The sequence below is a fragment of the Equus quagga genome, chromosome 4 (assembly GCF_021613505.1).
Source record: "Equus quagga isolate Etosha38 chromosome 4, UCLA_HA_Equagga_1.0, whole genome shotgun sequence".
Lineage (NCBI taxonomy): Eukaryota > Metazoa > Chordata > Mammalia > Perissodactyla > Equidae > Equus > Equus quagga.
Genome location: NC_060270.1, coordinates 20,281,618 through 20,296,524, shown reverse-complemented (window position 1 = coordinate 20,296,524; position 14,907 = coordinate 20,281,618). Strand labels below are relative to the sequence as shown.

The 14,907-nt window shown below is 37.4% G+C and overlaps 1 protein-coding gene across 4 annotated transcripts in view; it reads left to right on the top strand.

The window, feature by feature from the left end:
- The window catches only part of IGSF11 (immunoglobulin superfamily member 11), a 123,651-nt gene that overhangs the window by 91,748 nt on the left and 16,996 nt on the right, over nucleotides 1–14,907 (top strand). For all 4 annotated transcript variants that reach the window (XM_046657921.1, XM_046657920.1, XM_046657922.1 and 1 more), the window contains 2 exons: nucleotides 12,102–12,265; nucleotides 13,679–13,886. In XM_046657921.1, coding sequence (XP_046513877.1) covers nucleotides 12,102–12,265; nucleotides 13,679–13,886 — 372 coding nt within the window. The remainder of the gene's footprint in view (nucleotides 1–12,101; nucleotides 12,266–13,678; nucleotides 13,887–14,907) is intronic.

The window sequence follows — 14,907 nt, the reverse complement described above, 5'->3', positions numbered from 1 at the left end:
GTGCCACGATTGTTTTATCTGTTTGCAAGCTACTGGACATTTGAATTGTTTCTAGTTTTTTGGCTATTGTGAATAAAAGTGCTATGAATATTTGCATATAGATGTTTTTGTGTATGTATGTTTTTACATCTCTTGGATAAGTATCTAGGACTGGAATTCTGGATAGTATGATTAAGGGTATATCTAACTTTTTTAGAAACCGAATGATCGTACCCCTTTGCAGTCCCTACAGAAGCGTATGAGAGTTCCAGTTACTCTGCATTCTTGTCCACACTTGGTATTGTCAGTCATTTTAATTTAACTCATTCTAGTTGATGTGTAGTGGTATGTCAATTTGGTTTTAATTTCCCTGTTGATTAATGAAGTTGAACATCTTTTCATGTTCTTATTACTCATTTGTGTGTTATCTATGGTGCATTTTAAAAATTGGGTCGTCTGTCTTACTGAATTTTAAGAGTTGTTTATGTATTATAAACACAAGTTTTTGATGCGTTTTGAAAATATTTTCTCCCAAACTATGGCTGGTATTTTTATTTTCTTGATAGTGTCTTTTGAAAACAAGAAATTGTTAATTTTGAAAGTCTCATTTATCAATTTTTTAATAGTTCATGCATTTTGTATCCTAAGAAATATTTTCCTAACTCAGAGTCATAGAGACTGTCCCCTATGTTTCCTTCCAGAAATTTTTATAGTTTTACTCTTATATTTAAGTTTTTGATCCATTTCAGGTTAACTTTTATATAAGGTGTAAGGTAAGGGTAAAGTTAATATTTTTGCATATGAAGGTTCAACTTTTCCAGCATTATTTTTTGAAAAGTCCATCCTTTTCCCCTTGAACAGCCTTGACACCTTTTTTGGAAGTCAATTGACCATATATGTGTGGATCTATTTCTCAACTCTCTGTATGTCCTTCTGCGAATCCCATGCTGTCTTGATGACACTAGCTTAATAGTAAGTTTTTAAATCAGATATTGGAAGTCCTCAAACTTTTTTTCCTTTTCAAAATTTGGCTATTTTAATCTTCACTTTTACACATACATTTTAGAAATAGTTTGTCTATTTCTACAGAACATCTTACTGGAATTTTGATTAAGATTATATTAAATCAGTAGATGAATTAGGGGAGACTTGACACCTTAATAGTAGTAAGTCTTTTGATTAATGGCAATGGTTTCTCTATTTATTTAGGTCCTTAAATTTCCCTCAGGAAAGTTTTGTAATTTTCATTGTATAGATTTTACAGATATTTTGTTAAAATTATACCTAAGTGTTTTTGATACTATTATAAGTGGTTTTATTTTTGAATTTTAATTTCCAAATATTCCTTGGTATTATGTAGAAATATAGTTGATATTTGTATGTTGACCTTGGATTTTGCAACTTTGCTAAACTAATTGGCTAATTAGAATTAGTTGCTTTTTTGCAGATTCATTATAATTTTTAATGTAAATGATTGTGTGATCTACAAATAAGTACAATTTTACTTTTTCCTTTCCAATCTGTGTGCCTTTTGTTTCTTATTCTTGCCTTATTGCAATGGCTAGCACCTCGTGTTGAATAGACATGGTGAAAACAGACATCCATGCCTTGTTTCTGATCATAGGAGGAAAACAAACCATTAAGTAAAAGTTGTCTTTTACCATTAAAGATGACATTAGCTGGCTAGTTTTTGGTGGATGGTTGTTACCAGTTCGTAGAAGTTCACTACTCTTTCATTTTGAAGAGAATTTTTATAATGAATAGATACTGATTTTTGTCACTTTTTCTGTATCTATTGAAAAGAGTATGTACATTTTTTATTTTTTGGTATGTTCACATGGTAAGTGATATTGATTTCAAATATTAAGTGAACCTTGCATTCCTGGGATAAACATCACTTGTGTCATGATTAATTATCCTTTCTTTGTATTGCTGGATTCAGTTTGCTAATACTTGGCTAAGGACTTTCTGTCTATATTTACAGGAGATGCTAATCTGTAATTTTCTTTGCTGGATTATCTTGGTTGAATTTTGCTATCAGTGTCCTGCTAGATTCATAAAATGAGTGGGAAGTGTTCCCTCTTTTTTTCTTTTCTGGGAAAGTTTATATAGAGAATTGGTATTATTTTTTCATTAAATGTTTGACAGAGTTTGCTATTGAAGGCATTTGGACCTGGTGTTATCTTCATGAGAGGATTTTGAAATGCAAATTAAATTCATTTTGTTTAATGGACATGGGCTGGCCATTCAGGCCATCTGTATCTTTCAGAGTGAGTTTTGGTACTTGTGTCTTTCAGAGAATTTGTCCATTTCATCTGTACCAAATTTATTAGCATAGAGTTATTTATAATATCACTTTATTATTCTTTGAATGTCTCTAAGATCTGTAGTTATGTTCCCTCTTTCATATCTGTGTCTTCTCTTTTTTATTCTTGATCAATTTGGTTAGAGATTTATCGATTTATTGGCCTCAGAGAACCAGCTTTTGATTTCATTGATTTACTCTATTTTTCTGTCTTCATTTTCATTGAATTCTACTCTTTATACTTTTCTTCTTTTGACTTGGTTTTGATTTTGTTTGCTTTTCTTTTTCTAGTTTCTTAAAGTGGATGCTTAGGTAGTTTATTATAAACCTTTCTTTTATAATGAGTGTTTAGGTGCTATTAGTTCTCTTCTAAGTAGTGCTTTCTTGCTTCCTATAAATTTCAATATGTTGTGTTTTCATTTTGATACAATTCAAAATATTTTCTGATTTTACTTGTAATTTCACCCTTGACCCAGGAATAATTTGAAGTGGATTTTTATAAATATTTGATGATTTTCTAGATGTCCTTCTATTATTGAGTTTTTATTTAATTCATGTTCTTTGTATGATTTTAATTCTTTTAAATTTGTTAAAGTTTAGTCTGTAGCTCAGAATATAGTCTATTTGGTGAATGCTCCATGCAAACGGAAAATAATGTGTATTCTATGATGTTGGGGAGAGTGTCCTAAAAATCTCAGTTAAGTTCATCTGTAGTGTTGGTTAAGTCTTCTATATTTTTACTGATTTTTATCTATTTATTCTATGAATGAATAACAGAAGAGTATTTTAATTTCCCACTATAAATGTTTTTTTCTTTTCCTCCTTTTAGTATTATCAGTTTTTCCTTCATGTACTCTGAAGCTCTGTTGTTAGGTGCGTACACAGGACTATTGTGTTCTTGACGAACTGACCCCTTTGTCATCATTTAATGTCCCTCTTTCTTCCTGTGTTAGTGACCTGGCTCTTCTCTCTTCACGTGCTGCTGCTTTCTCAAACTCCCCACCAAGAGGGAAGGTCCTGTTGGATTTGCCAGGCACAATTGTATTTGGCATATCTTTTGAAGAGATCTTGTGACAGTTACCTCATAAACAACTGTCCAGTCTATAGGTGACTGTCTTGCTCAGGTGCTGATTCCTGGTGCAATCACTTGTGGCCAGAGTGTGAATGAGATCCCATGTCCCAAACCATGGTGACCCACGTTTAAGGAATTGCTTCATTCTGCTCTCTCCAAAGGGAATTCTGGCTATGGTAGCAATCAGAGTGTCATGTCCATCATAACACTGGCAAACCTGGTTCCACTTTTGTGGCTTGCTTCTTGAAACAGCTAATTAAAATCACATTACTCACTTAGTTTTACATAGGGTTTTGCAAACACAGATGTCCATAGGAGTCAGGCAGGTAAGCTTACTCAGTAAAATGGGCTGTATTGTGGAACAATAGGGAACGGTGGAGACTGTGGCAATGTGGAGAGCTCATACTTTGTCTAAAGAGGTAGCACTAATTGCCACGTGAAATGCAGGCACAGTGTTACCAGCTCTTTCAGTTTTTCCAGATAAGTTGGTAATCTAGAGTTTTGTATTATTTAATTGTAAGTAATACAAAGTATTTAGAAACTCTGAGCGGGTCATATAATATAGGCCAAACCAAATATGTCTGTAAATCCTCTGTCACCTTGCCAGACTGTGGTCAGCCCTGGAAGGGGATTCCTAAATGGAATAGAGCGCCTGTGCCCATAGCCAGCTGTAACATCAGGAGAGGCTGCTAGTAATGAAAGACTTGCTGTAGAGGGTTCTGATCAAGTTTGCCCCAGGTGTTAGTGGCTTCTCCTGAGCAAATGCCACCCATGTAATAGACATGCCATGGCATGAAGGCGTCGAGGATGCAGATGTATGTACTTTTTGATCATTTGAAAAGTGACAAAGGAAGGTGACCATGGATAGAGTGAGCGTTGTTTCGGTAGAAGGCGTTAATCCTCCCTCTGGACCTCTATCTCGTCTCTGGGCCTGCTCTTTGGAACTGCACCTGAGGAGATAATTTCTGTACTCAGGTCCCCAGCATGCCGTTTGCCCTTGGTATGGTCTCTGAGGACTGTTTGTGGTTGAAAAGGAGAAGTCAGCGAGAAGGCACTGAAATAACATCTCAAGGGGAACCATAACCATGGAAATAAAATACTGCATACCATGGGCCATACACTCTGTATGAGTAGTCAGTGGTTCAGCCAGAAGATAAGGATGTGTAAGTTTATGGTAGCCTGCCTGTGTATACCAACAAGAAAGTGTGTCATGTAATATGGCATAGAGTGAAGTAGAGATTTGACAGTGATCCTGCAAATTGATTAATGTGGGCGACTAGTGCATAACAATGCCATCAACATTGAAAAAATTAACTAGATATTTACTTTTCATTTAATTTAGTACCGTATTGATGGTCAAAATATAATTTATTGTCAGTGACTCAAACGTTATTTTTTAGTTCAGATGGTAGTTTTAAATATATATATAATAATATAAATTATAGAGTATTTTATCTAATTAAAATTTGGTTAAAGTATGAAGAGAAGTGATTTGTTTTAAAAATGACTACAATGGAGACTTGTGGTATTCTGTAGTTCCCTTCAGAAAACAAGTATAGTGTAGAATTTTTATTTTCTGAAATTTATTTCAGTCTGATAGAACTACAAAACTGAATTTGAATAGGTTAAATGAATTTTATATTATATTTTTCACATGCAAGAAACAGCACTTATGAAATCGTATAAGCCAGTAAGCCTTTTGTGACTGCCGCTATTAACATTTTGGGTGAAAGGAGAACGTGGGTCTCCCGAACTGCCATGAGATCCTTTTGATGCTTTGCTGACTATATCCCCAGAGGGCAATGTTCTGGCAGTTGGGCTTGTCCTGAAACGTGAGCACATGCTCCACAGATATCAGCAAACACTTTAGTTTGAAATCTCAGTTGGATTGGCTGGGCCAGCCCTCGTTCGGAACTTCAAGCGTTCTGGCCCTGATGGATTTGCAGGGGAGGTTTCCCGTCCTTTGAGTCTAGCAGATCACTCTAAAATGTCCTTTGTCTGTTCTCTTGGCTCTGTGGTGTGGATGATCCTTCTTCAGACTTTTAAGGATTCTCTGCTGCCAGCTTCTTTTTCTCTATCATGTGCCTCTTTGTCTGAGAGAATGTGAATTTCTTCCTGCTTTAAATCTTGGGAAAGAGGGGCCTAAAGAAAGAGTATAGACAACTGTGATTTATGATTTGAACTCCTCAGAGGAAACAAGACCAGGTGCTTTATGTCTTTCTTATTTAATTGCTAAGAGTCATTCAAAATTCATGAATTATCTTAATTTTTCTTGGGTGAAAGTACTAAGAAAAGATTCAAGTCTGCAAACTGCTCCCAATTCAGCTCTTAAATTATGCATTTTACATGTAAATATTGCAAATTGTAAGATATTTTAAATGAATTTTTAATCCAATATTTAGCATTAAAGTTTAAATTTCTGTCTAGAATTTCAAACATGGAAATACACTTTAAAAGGAAATAGGATTTTTAGTTGTTTATTTAATAAGATAGAAAATATTAATAATTTAAAATCTGAGAAACACCAATTTCTCTCCTTACTCTTTCTAAGAAATTTTCAATTATACTCAGTTCAATCAGTATGTTAAACAGGAATCCTGAGACGTAATCACAAAGCAACTTATGTTTTCCTTTTCACATCCCTTTAAATTTATTCAAGATCCAGTTCTTGTCCTAGATGAAAGCTTAAGCAGGTTACACAACTTTTCTGATCACTCTGAGTTTAAAAATAAAGAAAAACAAGAAAATCTCAATTTATGTACAAAAATATGTATGTAGTTCTCAGAATGCCAGTGATCCACCCTCTAGGAATCCAGAGATCTACCTCCATCTTCCTTCCACTGAGGTCTTGTCAGATGGCCCTCTTGGACAGAATCTCAGCTGGTCCTGCACCAGCGCTTTGTCTGTTCACATCTGGTCCATTGGAAACACTCAGATGCCCTTTGCCCTGACACATTCCAGGAATGTAGGCCCTTTTGTTGGGTTGCAGTGGGATGGGACTTATAACACACCACAGCTCTAATAAAAAATTCTCTCCACGAAGTCTCTTTACTGATGTTCACTCCTGACTCACTTATTCCCTGCGTTGTTCTAAAGTTATATAGTCAGTTTTCAGCCATCTTTTTTGTGCAAATCCTTTAGGGTAGTCTATCTTAAACTTCAGTTTGGTATCTGATATCTTAATATCTGATGTCTCAGAGTCTTGGAAAACTTCCTTTTAAGATTCTGTTACATAGAGAATTCTGGTCACTGAAGAGCCTAACAGCCTTTTTATGTTAAATGTTTCTATCCACATGAGACTGAGAGTAGAACAGATGTATTTACAAAGAAATTGAGTTTTTATTGCTCCCTTCACCCTAATCATAATACAAGCAATAACATCATCATTTGTGTTCTGAGATATGGTCTCTGGAAGAGTTTGGTATAGTAGAAAACATACTCTATTGGAAATCAGAAGAACTTAACTTTTGGCAAGTCTATCTCTTTGGACCCTAGTATTTTCATGTGGAAATTTGAAGGAATTGAATTAAATAAGTCCAGCAACATGTATTTATTGAGTTCTGTTGAGTGCTTACACTAATGGAGTTCTTAGTGGACCTTACAGTATACTGGTGAAGAAATGTTAAATAATCACCCTAATGAAAGTATGGTTACCAGTGTGGATAGTGTTGAGAATGAAAGGAACACTACTTTATGGACCTGACCTAGGCTGAGGGGACAGGAAAGGCTCTTCTGTGAGAAGGTAGTGCTTGAGCTATCATGAAGGATGAATAGGAGGTTGCTGAGTGAAGGGATTGGGATGTGGAACAGAAGAAAGAGGACAGAGCAAAGGCTCTGATTCAAGAAGTCAAGAAAAATTTAGTTGGTAAAATGGATCAGATTTGATCACAGATTGGGTTTGGGAGATGATTAAAGAGTAGAAGGAATCAGGAAAGATTTCTAAATTTCTGACTTGTCCAACCTGATGATGACTGGTTGAGCTATTTGCTACCACGGGGAACACTGGAAAGGAGACAGATATACAGGGAAGACAGGCACAGAGAGGAAGATAAAGAGTTTGATCCTGGACAAGTTGACTTGAGAAGCCTTTGAGGTAGCTGCATGGAGATGTCTCAGAGAGAGTTGGATATCAGAGGAGAGATTTGGGTTGGACAGAGACATTTGGAAGAGATTGGAATGTATATGAGAATTGACGCCACAATACTGGATGAGAATCTGTAGGGAGAGAGTTTAGAAGAAAGAACAAGAGAAGGCAGCTCTGAGGGATGCCAACATTTCATAGCCATGTAGAGAAGGGTGAAACAGTAAAAGAAGCCTAGAAGTATCCAGAGATATAGGAGGAAAACCAGAAGTAAATTATATCACTGAAGCTAAGGGAAAAATGTGTTTCAAGAAGGAGGGAGCACGGTCATCACTGTTAGATGCTACTGAAAGTCCAAGAATGGTCACAAGAATCATGAAGCTACCAAAAGGTCTCTGGGAAACCTAGGGAGAACTATTTTTAAGACGTAGTAGGGGCAGGAGTGGATTGAAGACTGAGTGATGGAAGAGTCTATGCAGAGAGTGAGTATAGACAAAAAGATGAGTGGTGAAGTATCAGAGAGAGGGCAGTCCCTGGAGGGGACTGTGAGATGGAAGGAGGAAGGAATTTTCTTTTAAGTGGAAATAGCTGAGGATGTTTACATGTTGCCAGGAAGGCTCCAGTGCAGCAGGAGAGGTGGAAACTACAAGAGAGGGAGCAGTCAATGATACGATTACCAAGGAGGCCAAGAGGATGGGATTTAAATTATGCTCAGATGAGATGCTGGCCTTAGAGGAACTCCTCTAATCTAACAAGATTGAAGAAGAAGAGGATGAGGGAGATCGAAGCTGAGTTGTAGGTTTGGAAGCAGGAAGTTGAGAGAGTTTCCGTCTGCTGGCTTTGAGTAACAGTCCATACTAATTTTAAATTTTGTGATTGTAGGATATAGTAGTGATACTAATCACAGACATTTGTGGAATGATTTCTGTGTGTTGAGTTATGTGTGGTAGGTAAGTGTTTGTTCTCTGTAGATAAAACTATCTGGATTAGAATCCAGACCCTCCCACTTCCTATGGGACCTTAAGCTATGTGACCTTGAACTAGTTTTTATTCTCTCTGGGCTTATGATTTCTTCTGTAAAATGGAGATAATGTCAGCAGACACCTTATAGGATTAAATGAGAGAGAGTGTGTGTGTGGGGGGTATATATATATATATGGTGTGTGTGTGTGTGTATATACACAGTGCTTAATGTGGGCTCGTTATATGGTCAGCGTGCTCTAAATGTTAGCCAGCAAAAGCAGTGGCACTAGTGATAGAGCCATCAGCATCTGGTCCCGCCCTCCTCATACCCTTTTGATGATGTGATGGTAGTCTTTAGCCCTACGTTACAGATGAAGCAGAAGAATCAGAAATTGACTTATTAGGGGCCACAAAGCTAAGTAGATGAAAGAGCCAGATTTCAGACTAGACGTATCCAGCTTCAAACCCACAGTTTTACACGTTCTGAAAGCAGCTTACTAGAATATTTCTTCTGCAGCTGTCTCAATCCTTGAGATTTCCGAGTTAACTCTATGTAAAGATGTGAAGTCACGGAAGGCCGTCTTCTATAGCAGCTACCGCCCCAGACGCTGACGGGCTGCCCGCGGACCTGCACTGTTTCCCCAGCTCCCCCCTGTCCTGTGCGTCTACTCTTCCTTTACTTAAATGCTGCCGGATTTTGATAGTTTTTCCTGTCTACATCTTTCTGTTTCATTCTTAGTTTATATTGGGCATTTTTTTCCTTTTAAAAATTTGTATGAGCTCAGTTGGAAATTAGTGAATTGAGGGTGTACATGATCCTGTGTAGTTCAAGGCGGGCATATTCCCTTCTCTTCTTCCTCAGAGTTTTACCCAAAGAATGAAGCGATGGAGCTTTTGCCATTGTTTGGCTTATACACCTATTCTTAAAAGCATCTCCAGTGGCATTTATTAAATCACTGTAACACATACACTCTCCTAACCCACTTGTACCCTACAAGGTAGCTTATTCCCCTGTTCATTGCCTGTTCCATCATCAAATAACCCCCCTTTTTTCCTGTTAATGCCTGAGATTCTTTCAACTTTCCCTTTTAAAACTCAGAGAATTTTCCTAATGTTATTTAACTTAGAGACTTTTCCTGATGTTAGCAAGTGCTTTATGTTCTATCACAGATGGCTTATTTCCTTAAACATTTTGTCCTGCAAGCTTACTTTTGAGAACATCATCAGACTATGTGAAGAACATGAGATTCTGTAGAAGGAAGGTGTGATGTACGTTTATTTTTTTAACTAATTGTCATCATTATGGTATGTTGCTGTGTCACTTTTTGGGGGGGGGGGGAACAAGATAATAGCACTTCAAAATAAAACAGTTTGAGATACTGCCATGGACTTAATGTATTTTTTATGATTAGAATGCCTTCTTTCTTGGGTCTCCCTGACCTATTTTAATCTCCTGTTAGTCCCATGCTGTTCTGTAGTCCCAGGCGGGCAGGCATGCTTTTCAGAGGAGATAACAGTTGGTTTTGACTTCCCAGGAGTTGGCTCTGCTAAGTCACTGTTTTCTTTTTTGAATTTTAACAGTGTTCTTCAGGTATAATTTACATTCCAAAAATTTTACCCATTTAAAGTATAAAATTCAATTATTTTTAGTAAATTTGTAGGGTTGTGTAGGCATCATAACAATCCCATTTTGGAAGTTTTCCATCACCCTGAAAAGTTCCATTGAACCTATTTACATCAAGCCCTCCTCCCTCCTCTCTAGCCCCATGCAACCGCTGATTCGCTTCTTGTCTCTATAGATTTGCCTTTTCTGAACATTTCCTATAGATGGAACAATGCAGTATTTAGTCTTTTGCATTTGGCTTCTTTCACTTAGCAAAATGTTTTGAGAGGCCCATCCATGTTGTAACATTTATCCTTAGTTTGTTGCCTTTTATTTCTGAATAGTATTTCATTATATGGGTATCCCACATTTTGTTTATCCAGTCATCGGTTGATGGATATTTGTATAGTTTCCATTTGGAGGTATGATATGAATAATGCTGCTATGAACATTCATGGGCAAGTCTTTATGTGGACATATATTTTCATTTTACTTGGGTAGTTTTCTAGGAATGCAATTGCTGGGTTGTATGGTAAGCTTATGTTAAACTTTTTAAGGAACTGAAACTATTTTCCAAACTTGCTGTACCATGTTCCATTCCTACCAGCGGTGAAGGAGGATTCCAGTATCTCTGCATCTTTGTCAACACTTGGTATTGTCTTGATTATATAGCCATTCTAGGGGATGTATAATAGTATCTTATTGTGATTTTCATATGCAGTTTCCTAATGAGTAATGGTGTTGAGCATCTTTCCATATCCTTATTAGCCTTTGTTGAAATATTTATTCCAATCTTTTACCCATTTTAAAATTAGATTGTCTTTTTATTACTGAGTTGTAATAGTTCTTTATATATTCCATATACAAGTCCTTTATCAGGTATATGATTTACAAATATTTTTTTTTCCCAGTCTTTACCTTGGCTTTTAATTTTCTTAATTAAATCTTTTGAAGCACAAAGCTTTTTACATTTTAATTAAGTCTAATTTATTAATTTGTTTTCTTTTATGATTTGTGGTCCTGGTGACATATCGAAGACCTCTTTCACTAACCTAAGGTCACAAAGATTTTCCCCTATGTTTATTTCCAGAAGTGTTATAGTTTTAGGTCTTACCATTAGGTCTATGATACATTTTGAGTTGGTTTTGTGTATGCTATGAGGTAAGGGTCTGAGTTAATTTTTTTTTGCATATTAATATCAAATTGTCCCAACACTGTTTGTTGAAAAGACTATTCTTTCCTCCATTTAATGGTGGTGTACATTTGTTGAAAAACATTTGACCATAAATATATGGGTTTATTTCGGAGGTCTAAAACCTGTGCCATTTACCTGGTGGCCTATCTTTATGCTAGTGCCACGCTGTATCGATTACTATTGCTCTCCGGCAAGTTTTGAAATCGGATAGTGTGAATTCACCACATCTGTTCTTCTTTTTCAGTATTCTTTTGGCTATTCTAGTTTTTTGCCTTTCTGTGCATTTTAGAATTAGTTTGTCAGTGCCTATAAAAAGCCTGCTGGGGTTTTTATTGGAATTGCTCTGAATGTGTAGATCAGTTTGGGGAAAATTGGTGTCTTAACGATATTGAAACTTCCAATCTATGAATGTTGCATATCTGCCCAATAAGACTAAGTAATAGTCTTATTTGATTTCTTTCATCAGCGTTTTGTAGTTTTCAGTGTATAGATCCTGAACATATTTTGTTAGATTTATGTATAGGCATTCAATTTTAAGTGTGTATTGTAATGATGCTTTTAAGAAAATTCACTTTATTTCTCATCCTTCATCACCATTGCAAGCTTTCCTCAAACCTTATCACTTGAAATCTCCCACGTTGTATTTGAATCTGGCCAAATACCGATAGCGTCTTACAAAATAGAGTAAATAGTCTCTAGTATTTTTCATTTGTAGTTTCTGAGAGGTAAAGGAATGAGCTGTTTTAATTATTTTGATGCAGTGCCTTCCCAGCAGTTGTTTAGTAAGACTGTCGTGTCAGTCTGTTCACATTACGACGATGTAAAGCACACAAACCTTTTCTGAAGGGATTTGGACTCTCAGGAAAGGGCGAGCACGTAAACCCCCTCTCCCTCCTTGTGCAGGTGTGGCAGCTTCCCTGGAAGTCTCAGAGAGCCCTGGGAGCGTCCAGGTGGCCCGGGGGCAGACAGCGGTCCTGCCCTGTACTTTCACCACCAGCGCGGCCCTCATTAACCTCAATGTCATTTGGATGGTCATTCCTCTCTCCAACGCCAACCAGCCTGAACAGGTACTTGCACTTCACCCTGCGCTACCTCTGAAGTAGTAGTCTGTTCAGAGGAGGTGGGTAGTAAAGCATCCTGAGTGCATACTTGATTTCTAGAATAGGGTGGCACTCTCAGTGTGCCTGTGCTGTTTTAGGTCCTACTCCTGTGTTGTTAGTCAGCTATCAGAAGAGCCTGTCCTCTTTTTAAAAGACTTTCTTTTCGAATTGACAAATGTCAAGGGGATCCTTCTGAGAATTTTATGTAGGAACCTGGAATTTTATCAAAAGACATTGCTGACAGGAAATACCAAGACAGAAAAAGCAAAGTATCTTTTAACAGGAAGGGGTTGGCACTAAAACAGGTGGGTGAGAGAGTACTTTTTAAACATAATGATAATATTAAGGAAGTAACATTAGATAGTAGTACTTGATTTATTTGGCTAATTTCATAAGTATTTTAAAATAAACAAAGCCAGGCATATTAGCCATCCTCAGAGTCTCAAATAAATTAGAGTACGTGAAAATAGAAGCCACTACCTAATATGTGTGTCAATTATAGGTAAAAGATCTGTAATTTATAATACCCACTGCAGAAAATAATGCTCAGAAAATTAATGAATTGTGATCATGACTATACCTCCATTCCCAAAGATAACTATTTGTCTTATGAAGGTTTTCTGCTTCAATAAGCTTATTACTTCCTAAAAATATTTGATAAGCTAAATTTTCTGATATGAAATTCAAATAGGTATATTTAGAAGCTTCTTTTATTTCTTTAAGCCATGGAAGTTTTCTAACTGGACTGAGCGTTTGAGATCATTTTATTCAACCTCATTATTTTAGAAGTCACTGGCAAAGAAAGACTTGACCACAGTTGCCCAAACACTTGCAGGAGGAGCTTGAATAGAACCAAGTCCCTCACTCTCAACCCAGAGGGCTTTTTGCAACACCATTCTGAGTCCTCTCCCATGGAGGGTTAACTTTGATAACAGAAATTGACGTTAAGAACTGCAGTCATGGGCCTGTAACTCTTCTTCCCTCTTCTGACTTTCATTTATATTCAGTCTATAGCTGTGATCTACCATTTTGTGACCTAGTAAGCATGAGAATTGCAGTGCTAATATTTTTTAACTTTTTATTTTGGAATTAATTTTTTGAACTGATAAAATATTTATGGGGTGATAGTAGGATAGCATTAAAGACATTTTTTATATTCTGATGAGCTAAGCAAGGAAACAGTGTTATTCCAGTTTAGTATGTAAGAATTTAGACCCAAGATCCCTGTGCACGGGTGCTATAGGGAAAAGTTGATGACAGCTGTAAGATTAGAAAGCAAATTTTCCAACGTTTGGTGCAGTCTACACTCTACCAGATAGTTGCTGTTGTATGTCTAGAAGGGGTGCACTGGCAATTGATTTATTTTGCTTTCTTTTGCAGGTCATTCTGTATCAGGGCGGACAGATGTTTGACGGTGCCCCCCGGTTCCATGGTCGGGTGGGATTTACAGGCACCATGCCAGCCACCAATGTCTCCATCTTCATTAATAACACTCAACTCTCAGATACAGGCACCTACCAGTGTTTGGTCAACAACCTTCCAGATAGAGGGGGCAGGAACATTGGGGTCACCGGCCTCACAGTTTTGGGTGAGTGGCGGGAAATGTTCCCCACACTTCGGCTGCGCTCAGGGATCTGCTCTCAAGCGGCTTCCTTCTGCCTGTCCTTCCACGCTCTCAGTCTGCGTGTGTCCTTTCCCTGTCTTCTCTCCTCTCTGCCTCGTCTCAACTCTGCTTCTCCATGCTTCCTACACGTAGTCTCCCCAACCCTTTCTCCATTTCAGGTGGCTCTCTAAAGCTTATTTCTTAAATGATTTTTCCTAAAGGTAGCACAAAATGCCATCAAAAGTGGCCTCATCATTTTTCTTAGGCTTCTACAGGATAGGACTGATTGTTGAGAGTAAATAAATAAAAAATTGTTAAAATGAGTACGAAGCAGAAATATCATCCCCTGTGAGGATAGGTACTGCTACTTCCTGTGTGCGTCACGCTGGGTAGGCTCACCACAGTTCTCGGCTTATACCCATTGTCCTGGCATAATTTTGATATTACCTCCTTTTACTCTCAATTATATGATCAATTTGGTCTTAATACTGAGACCAAATGGATTTAGGACCTTTCACAAGGTTACATAGACAGACAGTAAACAAAAATAAACTTTAGCTTAAAATTTAGGTCTCTTGACTCAAACCAGTATTCTTTCCATTATCCCATGCGGTTAGACTGTCTCAAATTAAATCCATTCTCAACATGTTTTATTTCTCAATTCTGCTGCCTCTAAATTAAACAGTGCCTTCTAAATGGATGCTTGTGGTAGCAGCGGCTAAACTCAGTTCACTGGGGGAGATGGAAGAAGGATTTAGAGAAGGCTGACGCTCTTGATTGTCCTCCATCCTGCTGAAGTCTCAGAATCCGCTCCCAGCTCCTTGTCAGATTCTCCCGCTTTTCTTTTCCTTCCCTTGCTGAGTCACTTGAGGATACCAGTGCTGGGGACTCTTGCCTTTTCCTTCTCTGGGGGAGAATGTGCTACAGCCTTGGTGCCTTGTTCTCTCAGTCTTCGAACAGAATAAGAAAACTAAGGACCAGGTCGGGGACTTCTATCCTAGAAACG